Source organism: Salvelinus fontinalis, chromosome 20, assembly GCF_029448725.1.
Source record: "Salvelinus fontinalis isolate EN_2023a chromosome 20, ASM2944872v1, whole genome shotgun sequence".
NCBI lineage: Eukaryota > Metazoa > Chordata > Actinopteri > Salmoniformes > Salmonidae > Salvelinus > Salvelinus fontinalis.
In genome coordinates, this window is record NC_074684.1 from 16,522,362 (window position 1) to 16,550,188 (window position 27,827).

A 27,827-nucleotide genomic window follows, 5' to 3' on the forward strand; every position below is an offset into this window, starting at 1 on the left:
ACATGCTGTAAAGTCTTTGAGTTGAAGAAAATAGGATATTGGTTAGTTAAACATATTAGAAAATGTTAACAAATGTCAAATGTGTGAGGATGTTGGTTCTTACTTTGGTAGTGAACCGACTGGCAGTACTGTCCATCTGGAGGAATGGCATTGATACATCCACACGTGTCAGATGTGATGTCATCACATTTCCCATAAGAGACACACTGGTCACATGACCAATGATACTGGTCCTCACATCTGCACTGGAATCCAGTACCATTTGGGTAGCAAACTGAGGACATGAGAGTGGATTAAGATATCAAAATGACACTTAATCGGTGTGTAAGCAGATAAAAATAATAACTTGCACACTGAAGTCTTACCTGTAGACATGTTAACACCAGTGATTTGTGTCAGATTATTGATTCTGACAGGGAAATTAGCATTTCTCAGAACGGCTCTCAGTTGATCTATCACTGTAACGTCTGTGGTGTTCAGCTCAATTTCAATCATGTACTCATAGAGAGTTGCTGGTACTGTTGGAACTGAAAATGAACAATGTCAGTCATTCATTTGCTAAAATTAAATAGATTTAGATTCATCAATATCCTAAAACAATCGTTATGTTATTGATTTTTAGGCAATTCATCAGATATATTTCGGTCCTACGTTACCTGTTGTAGGAGAGGCTGTTGTTGTTGGACATGCTGTAAAGTCTTTGAGTTGAAGAAAATAGGATATTGGTTAGTTAAACATATTAGAAAATGTTAACAAATGTCAAATGTGTGAGGATGTTGGTTCTTACTTTGGTAGTGAACCGACTGGCAGTACTGTCCATCTGGAGGAATGGCATTGATACACCCACACGTGTCAGATGTGATGTCATCACATTTCCCATAAGAGACACACTGGTCACATGACCAATGATACTGGTCCTCACATCTGCACTGGAATCCAGTACCATTTGGGTAGCAAACTGAGGACATGAGAGTGGATTAAGATATCAAAATGACACTTAATCGGTGTGTAAGCAGATAAAAATAATAACTTGCACACTGAAGTCTTACCTGTAGACATGTTAACACCAGTGATTTGTGTCAGATTATTGATTCTGACAGGGAAATTAGCATTTCTCAGAACGGCTCTCAGTTGATCTATCACTGTAACGTCTGTGGTGTTCAGCTCAATTTCAATCATGTACTCATAGAGAGTTGCTGGTACTGTTGGAACTGAAAATGAACAATGTCAGTCATTCATTTGCTAAAATTAAATAGATTTAGATTCATCAATATTCCAAAACAATTGTCATGCTATTGTTTATCAGGCAACTCATCAGATATATTTTGGTCCTACGTTACCTGTTGAAGGAGAGGCTGTTGTTGTTGGACATGCTGTAAAGTCTGTAAGATGACGAAAATATAACATTTTTGAACTGGTTATCAGAAATAGGAAAAATATGATGACAATAAAATCTATAAAAAACAGGACTTTGGCGTTTACTTGGGTTTTGAACCGACTGGCAGTACTCTCCATCGGAAGGAATTGCATTAATACATCCACAGGGTTTATCTGTATTTTCTTCACATGCCCCATAGATAGCGCAATTGTTACACGACCAACGATACTGGTCCTCACATCTGCACTGGAATCCAGTACCATTTGGGTAGCAAACTGAAATGGACATGAGTTTCAGGACATGTGCATGTAAAAAATGTATTCAATCAATTATTTTTCTCCTACATAATTAGAAAAGCAATTTCTAGCACTAGCTAGCCCAACAGTATAACTACCAGAAGTGATGTCAACATCAGTGATTTCAGTGGAGTTGTTGATAGTGAGGGGAAGACTTGTTGAATTCACAGCTGACTTAATTTGCTCTATTGTTTTGATGTCTGACACGTTCACTTCAACATCAATTATGTAGTTCCATCGATTGGATAATACTGTAAGGATTGAAATAGAAGAAAGGGTGACGTTCAGGAGAAGAGTCCGTATGCTCTTTTTAAATACATGGTTTGAATTGTCATTCAAGAGGATGATGTTTGACTTTGCAAGATCATTTAAAGGTGATCTGTTGACTAAACTCACCTGCTCTTTTTTCCCTAACATGTGACAGATGTGGGTTGTACTCTGTGTTGAATGCCTTTACAAAGAGAATGAAAGTCAGTATCCACATTTACATTTGCTTCAGAGAGTTTATATCATCTTAGAATATTTTCCACATTTAGAATATCCTGTTTGATAGGTTTTGGGGGTTTCAAGGGGGGTTCAATACTGTACGATCATCTAATCACGAGACTCCACACTAACCCGTTCAACCATAAAGATGTCCAAAAAACATGGTGCAAGAACTAAACAGTAGACCGCCTAACTCTTACTAAGATCATCAAGTTGCTAAGTTTCTCATATTTTGTTACGTGTGTTTCTAAATATTGTCTGAAGGTTTCTATTGGACAGCATGAGTTACTGTTAACATAATACCTGTGAAACAAGGCTTGAAATTTCAATGAATTCCCGTGTTTCCAAAATAGAGCATGTCATCAGGAGGACAAGGACACTCAGCCCATTATTTGTTATTGCCATTCCTGTTATGGGGAAACAAGGCAAAGGAGTTGAGAAAAAAACAGGAAGAACTGTAAAAAAATACATTCACTATAATGTTTAAAGTACACAATAAAAACCCACAGGTAACTTTTCTGAGGCACTTATATCATGCACGCGTCATTTAAAAATGTCCATAGAAGTATCTATTGTTTCATTTCATGATTTGTAATTCTGAGATTTAAAAACAAATCTGATTAAGCGTAATCAAGGGATTTGTGATATCATCTTAATTATAACCTTATGTAATGTGCTAACTGAAATAACTAATCTCATCTGGACTTATTGTACAAACACACTTAGTGTGCAGCCATTTATTTGTAAGTAGGAAAGACACTGTTTGAAATGTGATCTGCTATTGTTACAAAACATTTATGTTATGTTATGTATAATAGCTGAAGTTCTTTCCTCATACCTAGAATGTCCCTGTCCCTGGTGAGTGGACAATTCCCCATATGTTCCAATGTCATGTCGAAATACATTATCTAAGACAATGAATTGTAAATAACATATAATAAAGGGAAAGGGAAAGGGGGGTAACCTAGTCAGTTGTACAAGTGAATGCCTTCAACTGAAATGTGTCTTCCGCATTTAACCCAACCCCTCTGAATCAGAGAGGTGCGGGGGCTGCATTAATCAACATCCACGTCTTCGGCGCCCGGGGAACAGCGGGTTAACTGTCTTGCTCAGGGGCAGAAAGACAGATTTTTACAGCTCAGGGATTTTTTGGTCAGCTCGGGGATTCGATCCAGCAACCTTTCGGTTACTGGCCCAACGCTCTAACCACAACAGAGTATTCCTCCAAAAAAGTGTCAAAATACATTTCTGAATGATGTGCGGACTTACTGTAGGAAATTAATATAACATAAATATTATTTCAAAGTTACAATATTACTGGATCTCTGAAAAATATAAATACATTCTGCTGCATATGGTAGTCAACATTCACTGAATGAAAAACCGATTCTGTATATCTCATCTTGTCATGTTCCTGACCGGTTTCTGTTATTTTGTATGTGTTTGATGGTCAGGGCGTGAGTTTGGGTGGGTAGTCTATGTTATGTGTTTCTATGTTGGTAATAGGGTGACCTGATATGGCTCTCAATTAGAGGCAGGTGGTTTTCATTTCCTCTGATTGAGTGCCATATTAAGGTAGGTGTTTTCACACTGTTTGTTTGTGGGTGGATGTCTCCTGTGTCTATGTATGTTGTGCCACACGGGACTGTTTTCGGTTTGTTTGTTTGGTTTATGTAGTCTGTTTCATGCGTTCTTCGTGTCATGTAAGTTCTTATGTTCAGGTGCGTCTACGTCGTTTGTTGTTTTGTAGTTTGTTAAAGTGTTTTTTCGTCTTTACTTTAATAAATCATGTCATATCACGAAGCTGCATTTTGGTTCAATCCCTGCTCCTCCTCTTCGGATGAAGAGGAAGAGGAAAGCCGTTACACATCTAACATTATTGATAACCATATTATGCCAAAAGTACAATCATAAACATGGAAATGGGTTACAAATAGCATGGTAGTTCTTTAGTCAAATAAATTTAATTGACAACCACTGTACCATGCCAAACAGACTAATCTAATATGTAATGACAACATGCTTTACTGGCATAATCTCAGTTATTGTATGGCCATATTGGTCACATCTACCTCGTGGGCCTGGCCCCAAGCCCTGGTGTAACAGACTAGGGCTCTGTTGTCCTTTTGTCGGCCTGCTCTTTTGATTTAGATTAGGAGCCTTCTCTGCGTGAAGGTAGTTGACATTTGATTTAGAAATTTCCAGTCCCTTTGTCTGTGCCAGTCTGATGACTTCTTAGCCAGCTTCACTGTCAGTTCTGAATGGGGAATCCTACTGTACTGTCTAAATCAAGTGTCAACTTCATCCTTAGACATGTTGCTATGCAAATCAAACACACTTCTGAAAGTGCAGTGTGGGAAAAATGTATTTTATGTGCCATATTATTGTTCAGGTACAATTACATTTTCTTAAATATTTAACTTTACCTTTATTGGCCACACTGCTCTTCCTATGAGCATTAACACGTTGATCACTGAAGTGCTGATGTCCAAATTGTTGCAGGTTTGTTTAAAAGCAGTTGACATCAATCATTAATCATGTCATGTCTACCACACATAACAAAAAGAAGACAAGAAAAACAAGCTTGATGTTTAAAAAACGTAAATCTAATTATTTAGCTTTTCAGACAGAAAAGGATCTAATAGGCACCAACAACAGGCACCAGAAAAATATAGGCACCAGCATGCAACAGAAGAGGGAATTGAAAGACACCAGAAAAATATAGGCACCAACAGGCTACAGAATATTTATATAGACACCAATAGGTAGCCGAGAAAATTTAATGGAGCTACTGTTACCACTACCAGAAAGTCTTACGTATTAAACTTGACAGCACAAAATATCTTTAACTAATAAACCAACTAAGGAAATCAATGTGACTACAGATAGCGTATTGTTGGGCCAGTCAGGACAAATTAATCAGTTGAAAACATGGAAATTCAGATATTCAATCTGTGCTATTGATATGCACTGTTATTTGATGTTGCTCATATCATGTCAGACCCTAAGTAATAATGAGTTACAGATACAACAGAAACATTTAGATGTGTATTTAAGCCTCAACTCAGAAAGGAAGTCAGTCTCATTACCATCCAAGTGAATACTCCCATCCATGTAGGCCAATTTCTGTCTCTTTCCCCCCCTCCTTTTAACATTGACCTAAATTATTATTCAGTTCTTCACTATCATCCTCATGTATCATTTCACTGAAAAATAAACTAACAAAAATGCCTTACCTTGCTTCTCCTTACTGTTCTGGTTGACAAGTGTATTATTGTACGTTGCAGGGAGACTCAAAACCCACATCCAACACCGTTTACTGACTGTCACGCCCTTAATACCGTGAACTACGGTAAGAATTCCTGAAATATGGTAAGGGACTGAATGACTGTGACAGAGAACCTGCTCAACAGGTTTCATTACTTATTCTGTTTCCTTGTGTCACATACTGAAACTGAGTTAGTATTGAAGAGCAGAGCACAGACACACTTGAGCCATCAGCACAACCATCGTTATAAATTACAAGTGAAAGGTCATCATGTAAAAACCCCAGTGCAGTGGGTCAGTGACTATGCATTGTCTGAACTGTCATGAACATTGTGTCTCAACAAAACTAAAATATACTTGATCGCTCTGGTCAAAGGACCGTCCGTTTTACAATAGAATACAAAAAGCAGTGAATACACACAATTTGAATTGAACAGTGACAGATGAATACACAGTGAAAATGTAACTTATTACATTTAATTAACTAAATTGAAGTTGTTTGGTTATCAATATACTTCATGAAGATGATCCTACAGATGATTTTTCTATTATCCATTAGCCTTCACATATGCTTAAATCAGTGATTCTGACTGTAAAACGTATAATTTTGTTATTTCAGGGGAGATTGGCGATGTAACAATTAGTGTGTTAATATAACAAATATATCATGTTAATAGTTTTGTTCAGTGTCTCTTTCACATGGGTATACTGGTGTATGTGAGTTTTGGTAAATAGGGTAGACCTGTTTAATCAAAGTATTGAACATAGCAACAGGTGTAAATCTGGTTTGTATGGATATATAAGGGCTGCATTGCAGGTGTAAATCTGTTTTTCTATGAATGTTGAGGCTTGGGCACTGGGGTAGACCTGTTTTATATGAATATCCAGCTTTATGCCCATGAATTGACCTGGTTTACGAGTATATGAGTAATGTGGTGTAGAGATGTACTAGTCTGAATGGAAGTCTACTGCCCTTTAACATCCTTTTTGGTAACAAATTCGTGGTAGACAAAAAGTGAATGAGGCTAATGTAATGTACTTTGAGTTTATATATGAAATGGTTAGGGTATAACAGGTAACAGGTCAGTGGTCACAATACTAAGATATGCAAATAACAGGGTTGGGGTGTGCAGCAGATAGCTGCATATACTGGAGGTAAATGTTGGTGACTTGGGGGAATACAGGCCTTGGCAAAGTGGGTAACAGGGCTAGACTTTTTCAAAAAGCAATATGGATTACATGTAAGGGTTACTAATAGTGTAAGACTTTCATAGTGGTATGTCGGCAAAAAAATTGGGAACAAATGGGTTAAGTAGGTTGCTTGTGACATCACAACCAGGGCTGACAGGTTTTCATGAAACCCAATCATCAGGATGGGTAGAGAAGTCACATGGTATTTAATCAAGAATCTAAAGAATGCAGTATGTTTCTCTCAGAGGTGTAGCGATTGCTGTGCTGTGCTCTGCTAATATTGGTATTGTTGAAATGCAACACATACAGTATTTCTGATTTAGATCGTTATTGAAACTGAACATTTTATATGTTTTACTTAGTTGTCTTTTACCTACGGTTACAAGGAGAGGGTATATTACTGGAATGTTGGTTTAAAAAAAAATGTGTGCACAGTACTTCAGAATATCACAGGTGTCTGTAATTATCTATGGCCCTCAGTGTGGCATTATCACATGTAAAATATATACAATCATCAAATAAGAAGATTTTAAAATAAAAAAATAGTCCAACAGCTGTAAAACATTATCCTAAATAAAACCATACATTTAGTGAATGCCATTGAAGTTCACCATGGAATCCATGATAATTATTTTTTACACACTTTTATTTATTTTACTATGTCAGTATGTATTTTTTGTAAATGATATGGCACTTGTGAAAAAAGTTAAATGTTGCATACAATCAAATCACATTTTATTTGTCATGTGCTTTGTAAACCACAGTTGTAGATTAACACTGAATGGGTCATTTTCCAGCAATACAGAGTTAAAGATACATATAGAAATAGTGACAAAAGGAATAAATACACAGTGAATAACGAATAGCAATAACAAGTAAAAATAACATGGCTAGATACAGGGAGTACCAGTACTGAGTCAATGTGCAGGGGTGCAAGGTAATTGAGGTAGCTATGTACATATACAGTTCCTTCAGGAAGTATTCACACCCCTTGACTTTTCACCCATGTTTTGTAACAACTGTCACACCCTGATCTGTTTCACCTGTCTTTGTGCTTGTCTCCACCCCCCACCAGGTGTCTCCCATCTCCCTCCATTATCCCCTATGTATTTATACCTGCGTTTTCTGTTTATCTGATGCCAGTTCATCTTGTCAAGTCATTCCAACGTGTTCCCATATTTCCTGTGCTCTATCTTGACCTTGATCCTGCCTGCCTTCCTGTACCTGCCTGACTCTGATTTGGATTACGACTCTTTGCCTGCCTTGACCTACCTTTTTCTTGCCCCTAGTACTATAATAAACTCTGAGACTCGTACTATCAAATCCAAATAAAATAAAATAAAATGTTATTAGTGACATGCGCCGAATACAACAGGTGTAGACCTTACATTGAAATGCTTACTTACCCCTAACCAACAATGCAGTTTAAAAAAAAGAATATTTTAAACATACGAATAAGAATAGGAAATAAAAGTAACAAGTAATTAAAGAGCAGCAGTAAAATAACAATAGCGAGACTATATACAGCGGGTACCGGTAAAGAGTCAATGTGCGGGGGCACTGGTTAGTCGAGGTAATTGAGGTAATATGTACATGTAGGTATAGTTATTAAAGCGACTATGCATAGATGATAACAACAGAGAGTAGCAGAGGTGTAAACGAGGGGGAGAGGGCAATGCAAATAGTCTGGGTTGCCATTTGATTAGGTGTTCACGAGTCTTATGGCTTGGGGGTAGAAGCTGTTTAGAAGACTCTTGGACCTAGACTTGGCACTCCGGTACCGCTTGCAGTGCGGTAGCAGGGAGAACAGTCTATGACTAGGGTGGCTTGAGTCTTTGACAATTTTTAGGGCCTTCCTCTGATACCGCTTGCTTTAGAGCTCCTGGATGGCAGGAAGCTTTGCCCCATTGATGTACTGGGCCGTACGCTCTACCCTCTGTAATGCCTTGCGGTCGGAGGCCAAGCAGTTGCCATATCAGGCATTGATGCAACCAGTCAGGATGCTCTCAGTGGTGCAGCTGTAGAACCTTTTGAGGATCTGAGAACCCATGACAAATCTTTTCAGTCTCCTGAGGGGGAATAGGCTTTGTCTTGCCCTCTTCACAATTGTCTTGGTGTGCTTGGACCATGTTAGTTTCTTGGTGATGTGGACACCAAGGAACTTGAAGCTCTCACCCTGCTCCACTACAGCCCCGTCGATGTAAATGGGGGCATGCTCTGTCCTCTTTTTCCTGTAGTCCACAATCATCTCCTTTGTCTTGATCACGTTGAGGGAGAGGTTGTTGTCCTGGCATCACATGACCAGGTCTCTGACCTCCTCCCTATAGGCTGTCTCGTCGTTCTGTGACCACTGTTGTGTCATCGGCAAACTTAATGATGGTGTTGGAGTCGTGCCTGGCCGTGCAGTCATGAGTGAACAGGGAGTACAGGAGGGGACTGAGCATGCACCCCTGAGGGGCCCCTGTGTTGCGGATCAGCGTGGCAGATGTGTTGTTACCTACCCTTACCACCTGGGGGTGGCCCGTCAGGAAGTCCAGGATCCAGTTGCAGAGGGAGGTGTTTAGTCCCACGGTCCTTAGCTTATTGGTGAGCTTGATGAGCTTTGAGGGCACTATGGTGTTAAACATTGAGCTGTAGTCAATGAATAGCATTCTCACATAGGTGATCCTTTTGTCCAGGTGGGAAAGGGCAGTGTGGAGTGCAATAGAGATTGCATCATCTGTGGATCTGTTTGGGCAGTACGCAAATTGGAGTGGGTCTGGGGTTTCTGGGATATTGGTGTTGATGTGAGCCATGACCAGCCTTTCAAAGCACTTCATGGCTACAGACGTGAGTTCTATGGGTCGGTAGTCATTTAGGCAGGTTACCTTAGTGTTCTTGGGCACAGGGACTATGGTGGTCTGCTTAAAACATGTTGGTATTACACATTCGGGGAGAGGGAGAGGTTGAAAATGTCAGTGAAGACACTTGCCAGTTGGTCAGCACATGCTCACATTACACTACCTGGTAATCCGTCTGGCCCTGCGGCCTTGTAAATGTTGACCTGTTTAAAGGTCTTACTCACATCGGCTGCGGAGAGTGTGATCACACAGTCTTCCGGAACAGCTGGTGCTCTCATACATGTTTCAGTGTTATTTGCCTCGAAGCAAGCATAGAAGTAGTTTAGCTTGTCTGGTAGGCTCATGTCACTGGGCAGCTCTCGGCTGTGCTTCCCTATCCGCCTCCTGTGTCTGCATCTGGGTCTTAGCCTGAGCCTTGATAGTACGACCTGGCCATGATTGACCCAGCAGACTCGGACCAGCTCTGCAACGCTGTCTCCTCCCAAGGAGCCACTATTGGAAGACACGAGGAGTTACTTCATAACCTTATGGAAGGACTCCAGAACTTGGCAGAACGCGCCATAACCGTGCTTTCCGTGCGGGCATTGTGTCAAGAAGCAGTGCTGCTTGGCTGGGTTGTGTTTCGGGGGAGCACGGCTTTTGCCTCTCCCGAGTCCGTACGAGAGTTGCAGCGATGAGACAAGGCTGTAATTACCAATTGGATATCACAAAATTGGGGAGAAAAAGGGATAAAAGTTTAAAAACTCCTGTAGTTTGGCAGACTATGCTGTAGACTTTCACACGTTTGCCGCTGATAGTGCCTGGAACCCGGAATCTCTTTTCGACACGTTCCTTCACTGATTATCGGAGGAGGTTAAAGACGAGCTCGCAGCCCGAGAGCTTCGACTCCCTCATCACCTTGACCTTATGGACCTCGACTCCCTCATCACCTTGACCTTATGGATCGATGGGCGGCTATGGGAACGTAGGAGGGAGAGGAGGTCTGTTCCCTGGTCATACTCGCTCGCCCACTGCTCCCACCTCGTCTCCGAGGAATCCCAGAAGTTCCCGACGTCCACCTTACATAGAGAATCCGAGATCACCCGAGTGTCCACGGGAATCACAGAGGGCGGTCGACTCGCCTCCTCCAGAGCACAAGCTACTGAGAAGGGCTAGATTGTCTCTGGATGAATGTTTATGCAGGTTGAGTACCAGGAGCTGTCTGTATTGTGGGACTACAGGACATATAGTCCTGTAGTCCCACAATACTCTGGTGTACTCTGGTGAACGGTACAGAGATTTTCCAATCTTCCATTATTCATACCCCTCTCCATGCCACCCTGTTGTGGGGTGACCAGGCCAAATCTCTACGGATGCTCCTTGACTCTGGGGTCGATGAGAGATTTATCAACACTACCTTGGTGTTGGAGCTGGGAATCTTCACTTAGCCCCTCTCCATTCACATGGACTTCAGAGCGCTGGATGGGCGCTCTATTGGCAGAGTCACCCGCAATACGTTTCCTATCAAACTACGAGTATCAGGAAATCGTAGTGAGTGTATGCAGATCCTGCGCATAGAATCTCCCCATCTCCCCATGGTTTTGGGGTATTCATGGCTCTAGAAGCACAACTGGGCTACTGGTTCTATTGTGGGTTGTAGCCTGTTCTGCCATGCACGGTGTCTTAAGTCAGCACAGCCTGCCCCGGGACATTTTCCTGCAGGCTTGGGAGAAGCTTCGGATCTCTCTGCCATTCCTGCGGAGTACCTAGACCTCCGGGAGGTCTTCATCAAGGCCTGCACTACGTCTCTCCCTCCTCATCGACCCTACGACTGCGCCATTGAACTGCTCCCGGGCACAACACCACCTCAGGGGCGGCTTTACTTCCTTTCGGGTCCGGAGACCAAGGCTATGGAGGAGTACATTGAGGACTCTCTCGCTGCAGGGAGTATTCATCCATCTGCCTCTCCCGATGGCGCACTGATCTTCTTTGTGGAGAAGAAGGACAAAACCCTGCGTCCGTGTTCTGACTACCGGGGCCTTAATGACATCACGGTGGTGGATTGGCTTCCCCCTCTCAGCACTCACCTCTCCTAAGGTTCCATTCACGTGGTCTCCAGCAGCTGACTGGGTGTTCTCGTACCTCATACATCGATTCATTACAGCCCCCATCTTAATCCATCCGTACCCGTCCCATTAGTGCGTGGTGGATGTCGATGCCTCGGATCTCAGTGGGGCCCGTTCTGTCTCAGCGTTCTGCCCAGGACCAAAAGCTGCACCCCTGCGCTTTTCTCTCCCATCGTCTTACCCCTGATGAGAGGAACTAAGATGTGGGAAATCGAGAACTCCTCACCTTCAAGATGGTGTTGGAGGAGTGGAGGAACTGGTTGGAGGGGGCGGAACACCTATTCTTACTGTGGACTGACCATAAGAACCTGGAAAATCTCTGCACCACCCGTGGGGGGGTCCGGCTAACCAGATGTTTGTCCCGGACCCTGCCCGTTCCCCGGTCCTGGAATGGGCACATTTCTCGAGATTGACCTGCCAATCAGGCTCCCATTGGACCCTGGCTTTCCTCTGTTAATACTTTGGCCGTACCATGGTTCCTGATGTCTCCACATTCATCGCCGCCTGCATTGTGTGTGCACAAAACAAGACTGCGCGTCAAGCTCTGGCTGGCCTTCTTCAACCACTCCCTGTTCCTCACTGCCCCTGTTCCCATATATCCCTGGACTTTGTTACTGGTCTTCCTCCGTCAGATGGCAACAGCACGATCCTGACGGTGGTGGATAGGTTTTATAAAGAAGCCCATTTTATTCCCCTTCTCAAGTTACCCTCAGCCAAGGAGACGGCTCAGCTCATGGTGCAACACGTCTTCCGGCTCCATGGACTTCCGGTCGACATGGTCTCTGATCGGGGTCCTCAGTTCTCGTCCCGGTTCTAGAAGGCGTTCTCCACTCTCATTGGTTCGTCGGCCAGCCTGTTCTCTGGTTTTCACCCCCAATCTAACGGCCAGATGGAGCGAACCAATCAGGACCTGGAGTCTCTTCGTTGCCTCGTCTCCGCCAACCTCACCACCTGGAGTCAGCAACTCGTGTGGGTAGAATATGCCCGTTTCATCGGCCCTTTCCCCATCTCTTTTCATGTGTCTAGGATTACCTTGATAACAACTTGAACTTAAAATGGATTAAATTGGTATTTTGTGTCAGAGGCTGAGGTTTAATATGGGAGATCCCTCCCCTTTCCCCCTATGAGAGCCTTTCTTCACATAGTCCCCTGAGTGCATGACACTTCACACCTCTGCACATACAGTCCCCAGGCTGTTCAACCATTTACAGTGGAAGAGCAGCCAGGAGACCCTCTTAAGATCATTAGCCTAGCATCTACAGTATCTGAGTCAGGACTTTTTACAGTGGCTCTCCCAGCAACGCAATGTTGAACATAGTTCCATTTTGACTTACTGGTAAAGCTGGTTCATTGGGGGGTTGTTTCCTGCACCATGTCAGATAGCAGCTAGGCTATCGATGTAGGAGGGATGGTCTCCCAGCTACAGAGTATTTGATGTTCGGAATTAAGATGTTTATCCCTGACATCAGGAGACTGTCACCCTGTAACCAACAATGGTCGTTATTAGTAAGTACTAGTTTTGCTCACTTTATGACCACATTTAAAAGTAAACCACATAAACTTCAACTGGTTTTGTTACTGGTGTTCGGTAGGTTCTGCTGTATGCATGAATGCACAACCGTTGACTGCTAAATAAGTAGGAGAATTTGAGTATTGAGTTAAAGTGTACAAGTTAATTGTGCCCAATTGTTTGTGATGGCATTTGCTGAGACAACAGTGATGTGACTTGATGAATGACATTCCTTTGGCAGACATTGACATCGCTTCAACATAAAAAATGTACTGAAAAACCAGATCAGCCAGGCTGCCAAGGAGTCACCAGAAATCAGTGTTATCTAATCCTCTGCCATCAGCATCAGGCTCTGTCTGGCAAGAACAATCCTGCTTAAATGTGCCAACTATTATTGAATAAATACAAAGACATTATTAGATATAGCAATATTGTGTGTAAGAATAAGTGTTCTTGTTATGTGAAGTGTGATGCCACAGATGCATAACATAATCTATGGCAGTGGTGGAAAAGGTACTCAATTGTCATACTTGAGTAAAAGTAAAGATAACTTAATAGAAAATGATTCAAGTAAAAGTAAAAGTCACCCAGTAAAATACTACTTGAGTAAAAGTCTAAAAGTATTTGGTTTTGAATATACCAAAGTATCAAAAGTAAATGTGGATTGCTAAAATGTACTTAAGTATCAAAAGTATAAACCATTTCAAATTCCTTATAAGCAAACCAGACAGAATCATTTTTTATTTTTATTTGACAGATAGCCAGGGGCACACTCCAACCCTCAGACATAATTTACAAACAACGCATTTGTGTTTAGTGAGTCCGCCAGATCAGAGGCAGTAGGGATGACCAGGGATGTTGTCTTGATAAGTGTGTGAATTGGACCATTTTCCTGTCAAAATGTAACAAGTACTTTTGGGTGTCAGTGAAAATGTATAGAGTAAAAAGTACATTATTTTCTTTAGGAATGTAGGGAAGTAAAAGTTGGCAAAAATATAAACAGTAAATTAGATAGCCCAAAAAACTACTTAAGTAGTACTTTAAAGTATTTTTACTTAAGTAATTTACACCACTGATCTATGGAGATATTGTCCAAGACCGATATGTAGTGGTTATGACTGATCATTAAACTAGTATGTTGTTACTGAATCTTCTTTCCCTTTTCTGCTGTCATACTGTGCACATTTTGAAGCACAGAGACACCTACAGGATCAAATAGAGCAGGGATGTTTTGTCCTCTCTCCAATACGCTAGTGACTGGGTGGAGATGAAAGAAGCCTACCCCTCCCCAGCCCCAGTTCCATCTCCCTTACCTATTATCATACACACAGACAACACCAGACACTCTTTTATGGAGACTAAATACATCTATTAACAGCCTTTGCAGTAAAACGCCACCCCATTATATCCGTGTCACATTACAGAAAAGACTGTGCGGCTACAATATCAACATTTAGCTCCTCACCTCCTTGAACCAGCCCCACAATAACACAAGAAGAATTTCAGAACAGAAGGATTATCTTATCAGGAAGAGAAATTGTAACCAAAACTACCTTCAGAAAACTGACATAATGAATATCAAAATCACACACTAGGGTTTGTGCTATATCATGAGCAACAGTATGAAACAAGTTACTGTAAAAAAATATTGCTGAAAGAGAAATGCAGTAAATATGTCATAGAAGTAAGACACACACTCCACTTTATGACAAATTCTGGAACTTTAATTGGTTTGATTTAAGAGGTGACATAATAGTAAACATACTGGTTACACGTGTTAAGTTTTTAAACAGCCACCAGAGTACATGTATTCAAACCTCAGCTTCAACGTTTCAGACTCGTACTATACGCTAACAGTCGCACTCTTACATTTGACCCAACAGAGAAGTGGATAGCTCAAACAGCACTTTTCAATTCAGCCCAGCAAAGTCCACAGCAGCTGCATCTTCTTTACACTCCGCAATGTCCAGAATACTTCAGTAGCCATTGTCCAGCAAGCCCCCCCAATATCATCCTAGTATTATGCACAACCAGATCATTTCAAGTCTAGCACCAGAGTAGCTTGATATGACTGGCTTGGCAAAAAGACAGTCTGTGTTCCTTTCGTAGCGTTTGTGAGTTGAATACTGACCCTTTCACAGCAACATGTTTTTGGTGGTGCTTTTTTAAGATCTGGAAGGAACTATAGTTGTACATTATCTTCTGTTTTAATCAAGTACCACAATCCAGGTGAGAGTCAGATTCAAGTAGAATAACTATGCAAGTCTTACATCCAGTAAGATGGTCTCATTACACAAAGCTGGGAAACATCAGAATGCTCGTATATTCATGACAAACATAGTTGCTAAGAAATCTAAAAATGATAATACATTGTGAAATGTTAGTAAACAGCATTTCAAAGAGACATTGAAGCACATGTGGCAGAATGCATACCAATTAAATGGTTATGTTACTCAAAGAACAAGAATTAGTGCATCAATCATATTACATACTATTAGTGTTAGACATTGCGCACCATGAGTGTGCGTCATAGTATGTTTTACATTGTTAGACATTGTGCATGAGTGTGTGTTGTTGAAGTTTGCTTGCATGAATGAGTGAATATTGGTTTATAGCACTGGCTGATACACCCACAATAAGCTCCAAAATGTCAAGAGAACACTGTTTTAACGTTACATTGACACGAGTGCAATAGCAGTGGTTTAATGAGCATAGTGGTGATGGTGGTGGTGGTATCGAGCCGTCTCTGTCCAGAACTCCAGGCTGGGGTACAGAGCCTGGCCCCTCTGTCCTGCCCTTCCTCCAGACAGGCAGGCTTGCCACCTGGTGAGAGATGGGGACAGCCTGGTTCCCTTCCCTCAACATGGGGGGAGTGATGGAAGGAGACTTCCAGAGAGGGGAGGGAGGCTCCCTGATTATTGTAGGAGTGGGGGACTCAGTCAGGCTACTAGGAATGGAGGATAGCCAAGGGGAACCCATCGGAGGTCTCGAAGGCAAGTAGGTAACTGTAGCCAGAAACAAGTAGTCTCTCACTACTTGGGGGGGGTGGGGGAGTGTGAGGCAAGAGAGGAAGCCACACCCAGGTAGCCACACCCGGGAAGGAAGGGTTTGCAGTAGAAGGAAGTGGGGTGTCCCCTGACCACAGTAGAGGTCTATAGCACCACAGCAGCAGTCTATAGGAGGTCCGGCAAGTGGCTGTAGACCGAGTCTAGCAGGGTCTGGCTGGCCTCCTGGCTCTTGACCCCGGCAATCTCAAAGAGGCGGTCCAGTTTGTCCTCGGCCATGGGGATCTCCTCGATGACGTGCAGCTCGTCAGGGTTTAGGATGTGCAGCATGTCGTCAAAGATGGGTTGCAGGTCGCACCGGTCCAGCCGGACCTGACGTAGCACCGTGTCTTTCTTCTCTGGAAGTCACAGAGGAAGAGAGGAGGGGAAAGAGAACAATATCAGAATGAGGAGGAGGACAGACTACAACATAGTGTTGATGTTAGCTACAGCTTGTTGTTGTCCATATAATAGGAAATTGTGAATGACTAACTGGGAATAAAAGCCCAGTCATCCTTATGATGACTAAGATGCATCTGATTCAGAAGGGTTTGGTTAACTGTGGAAGACACATTTCGGTTGAATACATTCAGTTGCGCAACTGACTAGGTTTCCCCCTTTCCCTTTATTTCTCAAAGTTTTCATAGTTGATGACTTCCTATAATGGAGTATAGAATCAGGTGCAATTGGTAACCAGAAGGGAGCAGTAAATGCAAGTACATCACCTCTGTAAGAGACGTTGTCTAGCATAGTTACTGAAACAGGACTGCGTCATATGTGCTCACCTTTGGTAATGAACGAGCCGGTCCTGCTGAGGGCGGAGTCTTTGCTGGAGGTGGAGTCACAGCGGAGAAGGGGCTCTGATTCATCAGGGAAGAAACCCTTGGTCCGGTGCACAGGAGACTGCTCCACCAGCACCCTAGGAGAATCCAAAGGCTTGTGGACAGGACTGTGGCTCGGGGTTACATTCACAGCGGTCATCAGCTGGTTCAGATCAAACTGCAGAGAGAGAGAAAGGAGGAAGAGATATATATAGAGAGAGGGGGGGAGCGAGAGAGAGACAGAGAGAAAGAGCGGGTCAGTGTCGGGAAACAATGGCTGAGAAAGCAGTGTCCTGAGTCACGCTGGTGTCCGGACAGAGCACAGGGACAGGACAGGGAGCTCCTGTGTGTGAAGCCCCAGCCCCATGCAGCCCGGGTCGGGTGACACAGCGGGGCCAACCTCCCAGCCCCAGACCACCCACACCCGCGCCTCTCTCTTCCTTGCCTCAGGGCACGTACACAACCGACCAGCCATGAAAGGGATTCTGTGGACTTGCACAGACCGGAATGTACTGCCCACGGACCACATGTGCCCAGTCACACACTAACAGGCATAGTACACCACCACTGTGTCTGCCCTGGGGCCCAGGGAAGACATAAATAACAGTCTTATTTGGTATGGTAATGGTGTGAACTGGTCGTGACCGGACCGGACGAGCTCATGGTAGAATAATATTTGTCTTCGGTACTGTAGAAAAAAAGGCTCTGCTCTGTGATGTGATGCACAAAGGACATGGTAGAGGGCATTTCATACAGGTGATGGAAATGCAATGGAAAACCATCAGTGCTAAAAATCCAATAAAACACAGTTCAATATAGCTTCACAGGAACGCAGTGGAAAACTTCTGATGCTAACATAAAATCTGATACAAAACAGCTCAATGTGGCATCAGACAGACTTCACTTATATTACATCTGTGTGCATGTATGACCCATATGCAGCCCCTGCTATCTCCCCTATTCAATAACAAGTAAGTCGGTGCACTAGGTCAGTTTGGTGGGGGATGACACACATCTACTGTGATAAGAGCACTGCTCCCTCCCGCCTCCCACAGAGAACAGATGTAGCCACATTATGTTACAAAACCTACCAACTAACCCTCAAGAGAAACCCCTAGAGGCTACAAAGAAAAGACTCACCATGGAGAGTTAGGAGAGAACAGGGGAAATGGTGTCACTGTTCCAGAAGCTTCTCTGAGTTGTCAGTTAGTAGCCAGTGACTGAGTCATTAGATGAGAGAGTGTGATCTGGCCGAGTCACTGACATAGCATGTAACACAACCACTCAGCCCTGATAAAATCCCAGGTTAGGGACAGTGACATTCATCACACCAACATACAGGTGCATGCACGCACACACATACACACACTCAAACACACAATAAACACGCTAGAGGGTCAGCCCCTGTGTAGGGAGGAACTACTGAGGCATCAGAGACACAGAGAACATCTACGTTTTAATTAGATCAAAAACAACACTTTAGTGAATCTGCTTAATAATCATTCCCTGCAGAGTGGCTGTGAATAATTCAAGTGAGTAATTACTAATTGTGGAGAGATGTGTTGCATGTCTATTCATAAACCCAATTCAGCAGAAAAATACAGTAGGCTCTGAAAAAACTGCAATGTCATAAGACATTGTGGGTAAAGAGAGCCTTTACCATTGAAGTGAATCTTCATATGTTGCGGTTTCAAGACATAGGTGCTATGTTGCAACCCCTATTACCAGCATGTTCAACCTCTCTTTCGTATCGTCTGAGATCCCCAAAGACTGGAAAGCTTCCGCGGTCATCCCCCTCTTCAAAGGGTAGACACTCTTGACCCAAACTGTTATAGACCTATATCCATCCTGCCCTGCCTTTCTAAAATCTTTGAAAACCAAGTTTAACAAACAGATCACTGACCATTTCGAATCCCACCGTACCTTCTCCACTATGCAATCTGGTTTCCGAGCTGGTCATGGGTGTACCTCAGCTCAAGGTCCTAAGCAATATCACAGCCGCCATCGATAAAAGACAGTACTGTGCAGCCGTCCCTCATCGACCTGGCCAAGGCTTTCGACTCTGTCAATCACTGCATTCTTATCGGCAGACTCAATAGCCTTGGTTTCTCAAATGACTGCCTCGCCTGGTTCACCAACTACTTCTCAGAAAGAGATCAGTGTGTCAAATCGGAGGGCCTGTTGTCCGGACCTCTGGCAGTCTCTATGGGGGTGCCACAGGGTTCAATTCTCGGGCCGACTCTTTTCAATGTATATATCAATGATGTCGTTCTTGCTGCTGGTGATTCTCTGATCCACCTCTATGCAGACAACACCATTCTGTATACATCTAGCCCTTCTTTGGACACTGTGTTAACAAACCCCCAAACGAGCTTCAATGCCATAAAACACTCCTTCCGTAGCCTCCAACTGCTTTTAAATGCTAGTAAAACTATATGCATGCTCTTCAACCGATTGCTGCCCGCACCCGCCCGCCTGCCCGACTAGCATCATTACTCTGGACGGTTCTGACCTAGAATACGTGGACAACTACAAATACCTAGGTGTCTGGCTAGACTGTAAACTCTCCTTCCAGACTCATATCAAACACCTCCAATCGAAAATCAAATCTAGAATCGGCTTTCTATCTCACAACAAAGCCTCCTTCACTCACGCCGCCAAACTTACCCTAGTAAAACTGACTATCCTACCGATCCTCGACTTCGGCGATGTCATCTACAAAATAGCTTCCAACACTCTACTCAGCAAATTGGATGTAGTCTATCACAGTGCCATCCGTTTTGTTACCAAAGCGCCTTAACCACCCACCACTGCGACCTGTAGGCTCTAGTCGGCTGGCCCTCGCTACATATTCGTCGCCAGACCCACTGGCTCCAGGTCATCTAAGTCTATGCTAGGTAAAGCTCTGCCTTATCTCAGCTCACTGGTCACGATAACAACACCCACCCGTAGCACGCACTCCAGCAGGTATATCTCACTGGTCATCCCCAAAGCCAACACCTCCTTTGGCTGCCTTTCCTTCTAGTTCTCTGTTGCCAGTGACTGGAACGAATTGCAAAAATCGCTGAAGCTGGAGACTTACCTTTCCCTCACTAACTTTAAACATCAGATATCTCAGCAGCTAACCAATCGCTGCAGCTGTACATATTCCATCTGTAAATAGCCAACCCAATCTACCTACCTCATCCCCATATTGTTTATATTTACTTTGCTGCTCTTTTGCACACCAGTATCACTACTTACACACCATCATCTGCTCATCATCATCTGCGATCATCTATCACTCCAGTGTTAATCTGCTAAATTGTAATTACTGTGATATTATGGCCTATTTATTGCATTACCTCCTGCCATTTGCACACACTGTATATTGACTTTTTTTTCATTTCTATTGTGTTATTGACTGTACACTTGTTTATTCCATGTTTAACTCTGTGTTTCTGTCGCTTTGCTTTATCTTGGCCAGGTCGCAGTTGTAAATGACAACTTGTTCTCAACTAGCTTACCTGGTGAAATAAAGGTGAAATATATATATTTTTTAAAATGCAGTATTACATGTACATGCTGACACACACACAACCTGGATCAGCCTCTGTCCTTTCTTCTTCAGGCTCCTTGCCTTACAGCTATGATGAAATCACTCTATTGGAATGAGAGAGTATCAACTGGGGAGGCAGTGAGATTAGCAATGTTTGGGGCTCACCACCTGTGGTTTGTGTAAAAATAACCCAGCCACGGAGCTTAGCTCCAAACTGTGTCTGGGAGCTAAAAGACTGGGGTGGCAGCAGAAAATGCATCCTCTCCCTCCCTCCCTCCCTCCTTCCTTGGCTCCATTCCTCCCACACATAAGACAGCCAGCCCACTCTGGTGGAATCACCACACACAGACCTCCTTTATGACTCACACGGCTGGGGAAGTCTTATGTCAATGGAACCACACGGTTGTACTTTATAGCTCTCTAAGGAGGAATAGCATACGTGTAGACTTACAGTACACTCTGCCTGGTACCAATGAGGCACATGACGGATGTATGATCATTTCCTGGTGTTTTTTTACTCTCACGTCACTTACACCACATGACCCAGTGCTAATTTAATGGAATGAGGAGAAAACATGTAGAAACGGCCAAGAGTTTACTGAGGGAACATGGGAGACGAGGGAGGGAGGAGCCTCCAGCACACTATGCTCCCTACTCGTACTGTGCTTCTGCTTCCCTATTCCCTCCTATTACTTGCTATATCATCCACCATGGATTGAGAAACCACACCATATATTACCAACATTATTAAGTGGTGATGACAGGCAGAATTACAAAAGGCAGCCTGTAAGATATCTACGGGTCTCAATATATTTCCTAAGAGGACTATGACAAGCCCTTAACTGTAAGAATCTAACCTTGAGCAGTCAAGGACACTGGACATGAGGATAATATGAAATGTATCTGACAGAGGGGAGAAAAAGAAGAAGAAAAGTGGACGGCGATGAACGATCCACTGTTCCCTCTAACCTCTATAGCGCTAGGAGGCAAAGCCAGGACAGTCAAAAGGGCACTTAAGGCAGGAGGGTTGGCCATCCCGCTTGTGACTTCTTTAAAACTAATGTTGGCATCCCATATGTGATTTCTATGTTTGTGTGCATGTGAAGTGACTTGGTAAACTGGAGATTTAATGAGATAATATGAGAGCCTGAAGACTCATAAGTGAGGAGTGTCATTTAGTCCAAAGAGCCCACCTGTGATTCAAGATGGGTGAGTACACTGGGAGACATAACATATTCTTTATGCCAGTGATTCAAGGTACTGTAGTAGAGCATACCTGAGGATTGTCTTCCATGACGCCCCGTATCTTCTCCACCACGTCGCTGCGGTGGTGGCGGTGCAGGGCGTTGGTGAGCTTGGCCAGGTTAGCGTCCCCGTCGCGGATGGTCCAGTGTTGCAGGGCAGCATATGCCCGGTCGTGGTCCGACTGGTAGCCATTGGAGAAGGCTGCCACCTCGCGCTCTGTGGCATTGGCCAGGGACTGGTACATGTCGATCCACTGGCTGCCAATCTGAGCTGCCACCAACTTCAGGATGTCCACACCTGGGTAAAGAGAGGAGACGACAGGTTATTGTTATGCAATGTGTGGAATGGACTTGAGCCATGGATGGACAATGGAAGTCCCTCGACTATTAAGTCACATGTATTCTTTGTTGATCCTGAGACATCATATGATCATTTACCCATTTTGCCTTTGCAACCCTTTTTTATTTATTTACAGTAATTATGCCCATTAACTACTTAGAAGTCACATTAAAAGAGCATGCAATTAGATTACTTGATTTCTACTTAATTGTAAGGTCAGAACAGTTCAACACAACACCCACCTAAACAACTTACATTGCTAATAAGATACAACAACAAAATAATTGGGTCATCTTCAACCACACTAAGCCTTTGTTCCTTTCTTATAAAATGAAAAAAAAAAAAAATGTATCTAACATTTGAGTTGTAGAGATGTAGAGAGTGAGTGTGCACATTCGTGTGCGTGCTTGCACTTGTGTTCACATGCGTGTGTGTTACATAAGGGGTTATGACCTCTTGAGCCTGAGGTCTCAGAAGGTAAACAGAACTGTTTTAGCTGGTTAGCGCTCATGAGGAATGCACCATCATGAGCTAGTGGAATCCAGGAATTCACTCTCTGAAAGTGATCTGTCACAGAGCGTTACCTCAGCAGATGCATCTGAAGTTCACCACTACCCTCCACCTCTTCACAACCCAGATCAAATGGTATTGGTCACATACACATGGTTAGCAGATGTTAATGTGTGTAGCGAAATGCTTGTGCTTCTAGTTCCGACAGTGCAGCAATATCTAACATGCAATCTAACAATTCCACAACTACCTAATACTTACATAAGTAAGGAATGGAATATATACATATCAATATACGGATGAGCAATGACAGAGTGGCATAGGCCAGATGCCATAGATGGTATAAAATACAGTATATACAGTACATATGAGATGAGTAATGCAAGATATGTAGATCTGGACACCCTGTCCAGACAGACCAAGCGTGACTCCGTCCTAAGACATTGGCAGCTCAGAAAGCTGAATTGGTCTCAATCACATGGAGGAAGTGTTATTTTCAGTATGTGAAGACAACCTCCTGCTGGGTTCAATGACCCTTGAGAAATTGCCTGCCTGTCCTCCTGTCCAGCCTTTTGTGTTTTAAATTGAAGAACCCTTTTTGGTTCCAGGTAGAACCTTTTTGGGTTCCATGTAGAACCCTTTCCACAGAGCATTCTACATGGAACCCAAAAGGGTTATATCTGGAACCAAAAAGGGTTCTACCTGGAACCAAAAAGGCCTCTCCTATTGGGACAGCTGAAGAACCCTTTTTTATACGAGTGTATGCGTGTGTGAGTGGCTGGTGCTGACACAAAGGCCTCTCTCTGCTGTTCATGGCAGCTAGATGACATACAATGCATTTTTACTGATTATTGTGTTATGTAGGCTATGTGACAGGTTTGAGAAAATGCTGACTCGCTGGTTTTCATGTAAAAATAGTACTAAGCAACCTCAACTTGTTTAGTGTGAAACGATGCGAGCGGAAAAAGAGAACATGGGGTTCTCCTCCTCACCACAGCCTTGCTGAAGCTGATGGATCTTATCTGAAAGATATCATACACCGCACCCTGCCTAGCTGTCTCACTTCTGAGGGACGCAGCAGAACATGTTGACTTGCATATACAATAATAGAAATATGTCTGGGGGAAAAATTGTCACTACAGGAAATTTACCAGGCGTGAATACTCTAATTTATATTCAGACTGCCAGGCAGACATATAACATCACTAGGTGTTATAACTTCACTCAGTCAAAACAGAACATGATCGCTTCAAAACAGGCGTAGAAAAAACCCATGTCTGTGCCATCCCTGCAGGCATAACCATATTCAATTGAAAGACAACTCTGTGCATCATAATTCAACTTGAATGAAATGAAATCAAAAACAAAAGCTTAATTAAAAAAGTGTCACACCCTGATCTGTTTCACCTGTCTTTGTGATTGTCTCCAACCCCTCCAGGTGTCGCCCATCTTCACCATTATCCACTGTGTATTTATACCTGTGTTCTCTGTCTGTTGCAAGTTCGTTTTGTTTGTTCAAACCTACCACCATTTTCTCCCTTGCTCCTGTCTTTGCTATAGTTCTTGCTTCCTAGTTTCCCGGTTTTGACCATTCCTGCCTGCCCTGACCCTGCCTGCCGTCCTGTACCTTTGCCCTACCTATCTGGATTACTGACCTCTACCTGACCTGACCCTGAGCCGGCCTGCCGTCCTGTACCTTCGCCCTACCTATCTGGATTACTGACCTCTACCTGACCTGACCCTGAGCCGGCCTGCCGTCCTGTACCTTCGCCCTACCTATCTGGATTCTGACCTCTGCCTGCCCTTGACCTGTCCTTTTGCCTGCCCCTGTTTGAGTTATAAACGTACTTCGACACTGTCTACGCCTGGGTCTTACCTTAAACCTGATACACAGGGGAATTTCCAATGTATTAACTGAATATAACATTTATTCAAATTCATTATTGAATTGAGAGAGGTGAAATTGAATTGGTCTAAACTTCGCTCCACATACAAAAGGCCACATTATGCAGAAATAACTATAAAGTGTAAAGAAACATAATACATTTTTCAATTTAGATAAGGATCACAGTGATCTCTGATTAATGTCTACTATCAAAGCCCAAATATGCAAAGTGCATAATACGAGGTCGGGTTTGGAGCAGTTGTAGCTGGGAGATTGACTGTAAGCCAGCGGTGGTTGGCTTATGATCTGGAAGAGGCCAAGGCTCCACTACAGTTGTCTTGCCCGGAGGGTCAAAGTCATGCCACGAAATGACGTTGTGTTGAACGACCCTATATACAGTTGAAGTCAGAGGTTTACATACACTTAGGTTTGAGTCATTGAAACTCGTTTTTCAACCACTCCACAAACTTCATGTTAACAAACTATAGTTTTGGCAAGTTGGTTAGGACATCTACTTTGTGCATGACACAAGTCATTTTCCCAACAATTGTTTACAAACAGATTATTTCACTGTATCACAATTCCAGTGAGTTAGAAGTTTACATACACTAAGTTGACTGTGCCTTTAAACAGCTTGGAAAATTCCAGGTAAGGATGTCATGGCTTCAGAAGCTTCTGACAGGCTAATTGACATAATTTGAGTCAATTGGAGGTGTACCTGTAGATGTATTTCAAGGCCTACCTTCAAACTCAGTGCCTCTTTGCTTGACATCATGGGAAAATCAAAATAATTCAGCCAAGACCTCAGAAAATCTTTTGTAGACCTCCACAAGTCAGGTTCATCTTTGGGTGCAATTCCCAAACGCCTGAAGGTACCACGTTCATCTGTACAAACAATAGTACGCAAGTATAAACACCATGGGACCACGCAGCCGTCATACGGCTCAGGAAGGAGACGGCTCTGTCTCCTAGAGATGAACGTACTTGGTGCGAAAAGTGCAGATAAATCCCGGAACAGCAGCAAAGGACCTTGAAGATGCTGGAGGAAACAGGTACAAAAGTATCTATATCCACAGTAAAACGAGTCCTATATCGACATAACCTGAAAGGCCGCTCAGCAAGGAAGAAGCCACTGCTCCAAAACCGCTATAAAAAAAGCCAGACTACGGTTTGCAACTGCACATGGGGACAAAGATCGCACTTTTTGGAGAAATGTCCTCTGGTCTGATGAAACAAAAATAGAACTGTTTGGCCATAATGACCATCGCCGAAGAACACCATCCCAACCATGAAGCACGGGGGTGGCAGCATCATGTTGTGGGGGTGCTTTGCTGCAGGATGGACTGGTGCACTTCACAAAATAGATGGCTTCATGAGGAAGGAAAATTATGTGGATATATTGAAGCAACATCAAGACATCAGTCAGGAAGTTAAAGCTTGGTCGCAAATGGGTCTTCCAAATGAACAATGACCCCAAGCATACTTCCAAAGTTGTGGCAAAATGGCTTAAGGACAACAAAGTCAAGTATTGGAGTGGCCATCAAAGCCCTGACCTCAATCCCATCGAAAATGTGTGGGCAGAACTGAAAAAGCGTGTGCGAGCAAGGAGGCCTACAAACCTGACTCAGTTACACCAGCTCTGTCAGGAGGAATGGGCCAAAATTCACCCAACTTATTGTGGGAAGCTTGTGGAAGGCTACCCAAAACGTTTGACCTAAGTTCAACAATTTAAAAGGCAATGCTACCAAATACTAATTGAGTGTATGTAAACTTCTGACCCACTGGGAATGTGATGAAAGTAATAAAAGCTGAAATAAATCATTCTCTCTATTATTATTCTAACATTTCACATTCTTAAAATAAAGTGGTGATCCTAACTGACCTAAAACAGGGAATTTTTACTTGGATTAAAAGTCAGGAATTGTGAAAAACTGAGTTTAAATGTATTTGGCTAAGGTGTATGTAAACTTCCGACTTCAACTGTATCTAGAAGCCTCACGTGACAGTCACTTTCAGTTCCTACCGAGCCTGCCTACTGTCATCTTCTTTAGTTTTTTTTTTTTTAAGTGACAGAGCTTGGTTAGGGAGACATTCCCTCTCTGTTTTAGTGGGTTATAATAGATGACCTACATAAATCTAATCCTGATGATTCAGTATGTTAGTGGATGTGTTCAGCAGTGCTATGTCAGCTTCCTAAACCTCCAGGCATATGAACGCAGCGGTGGCAGATTGTTTATATTCAAACTACAGAATGGCTGACCTAAAATGGCTGCTAATAAATAAATAGAGGGGCAGGGTTGATTTATTTTAAACGCTTAAAAGAAATAAAGACTCCAAATGTAATCTGTTAGTTAGATGTAAAACAGTTAGAGTTATCACAGTGATTATGGTACATAGATATGAAGCAACAATATAACGTTGCCTGCAGGGCAGAGAAAGTTAGCTACTGCATGTCAGATGTGTCTTCAATAAAGTCTTTGTTGTCATTCAACGAGAGATGACTCGTTTTCCTGCACATTTATTAATTGAGAAATAATGCACCAAACATCTTAGTTAGATGTAAAATTGAATGACAGATTTCTTGAGTTATCAAAATCGGACTATTTTGAGGATACTGGCTATGGAGTCTTAAAATAGAAAAAGAGTACTATTGCTAATTTTTCAAGCAAAGGATTTTTGAAGGGAGTTTGCGACCACACATTCGGTTCGGCTAGGCGCCAGCCAAACTGAAGCACGCTGACGCCTTTATTCAACGGGTTATTCAGAGAGTCACACAATACCAGTGTTGTGTATTCATGGATGCCAAGGGAAGCCAGGCTTCCCCAAAATAACAATAAAAACATAAATTATTTTATCTTTCGTCTCTCTGTGTTTCATAATATTCCTTCAATTCACAAGAGGCTGAATGTATCTCACAGGAGAAAGCAACTGAGCGAGTGAAACACCACCCCTCTGCCTCTCTACGTGTAAGCCATCTATCTGATACTGTCCGGTCCAAACGAGTATGACATTGGTGTCCCTGTGTCGTGGAAATACTTCTTAAAAATATCTCTTAGACACCGGAGCTTGGGATTTCAATATAGACTATATTACACAGTAACAAGCCGAGCCTGTCCATGGAGCAAACTGCCGGTCCCAGAGTCAGAGATCTCTTTATAAACAGTTTCAGTCTGACAACCTACATAGTCACTCATCTTTATGTATATGATCCACATCTTTTGGTATTCTGACACTATTGTTCCCTATTCTTACTTCTAGTCTGTCTACGTCCATCTTTCCTTGGTTTCTCCTCCCCTTCTTGGCACATACTCCAGGGAATAGATTATATTCGTGGCGTAACCACAGCAATGATACAAAATATTATACAGAAAT

The 27,827-nt window shown here is 42.9% G+C and overlaps 1 protein-coding gene across 1 annotated transcript in view; it reads right to left on the reverse strand.

Moving 5' to 3' along the window:
• Positions 1–14,775: 14,775 nt before the first annotated feature.
• LOC129817397 (tumor necrosis factor receptor superfamily member 21-like) overlaps positions 14,776–27,827 on the reverse strand; it is a 30,662-nt gene continuing 17,610 nt past the window's right edge. The window contains exons 4-6 of the mRNA XM_055872589.1: positions 21,753–22,018; positions 16,903–17,116; positions 14,776–16,476 (exon numbers count right to left, since the gene is read on the reverse strand). Coding sequence (XP_055728564.1) covers positions 16,247–16,476; positions 16,903–17,116; positions 21,753–22,018 — 710 coding nt within the window. The 3' untranslated portion in view covers positions 14,776–16,246. The remainder of the gene's footprint in view (positions 16,477–16,902; positions 17,117–21,752; positions 22,019–27,827) is intronic.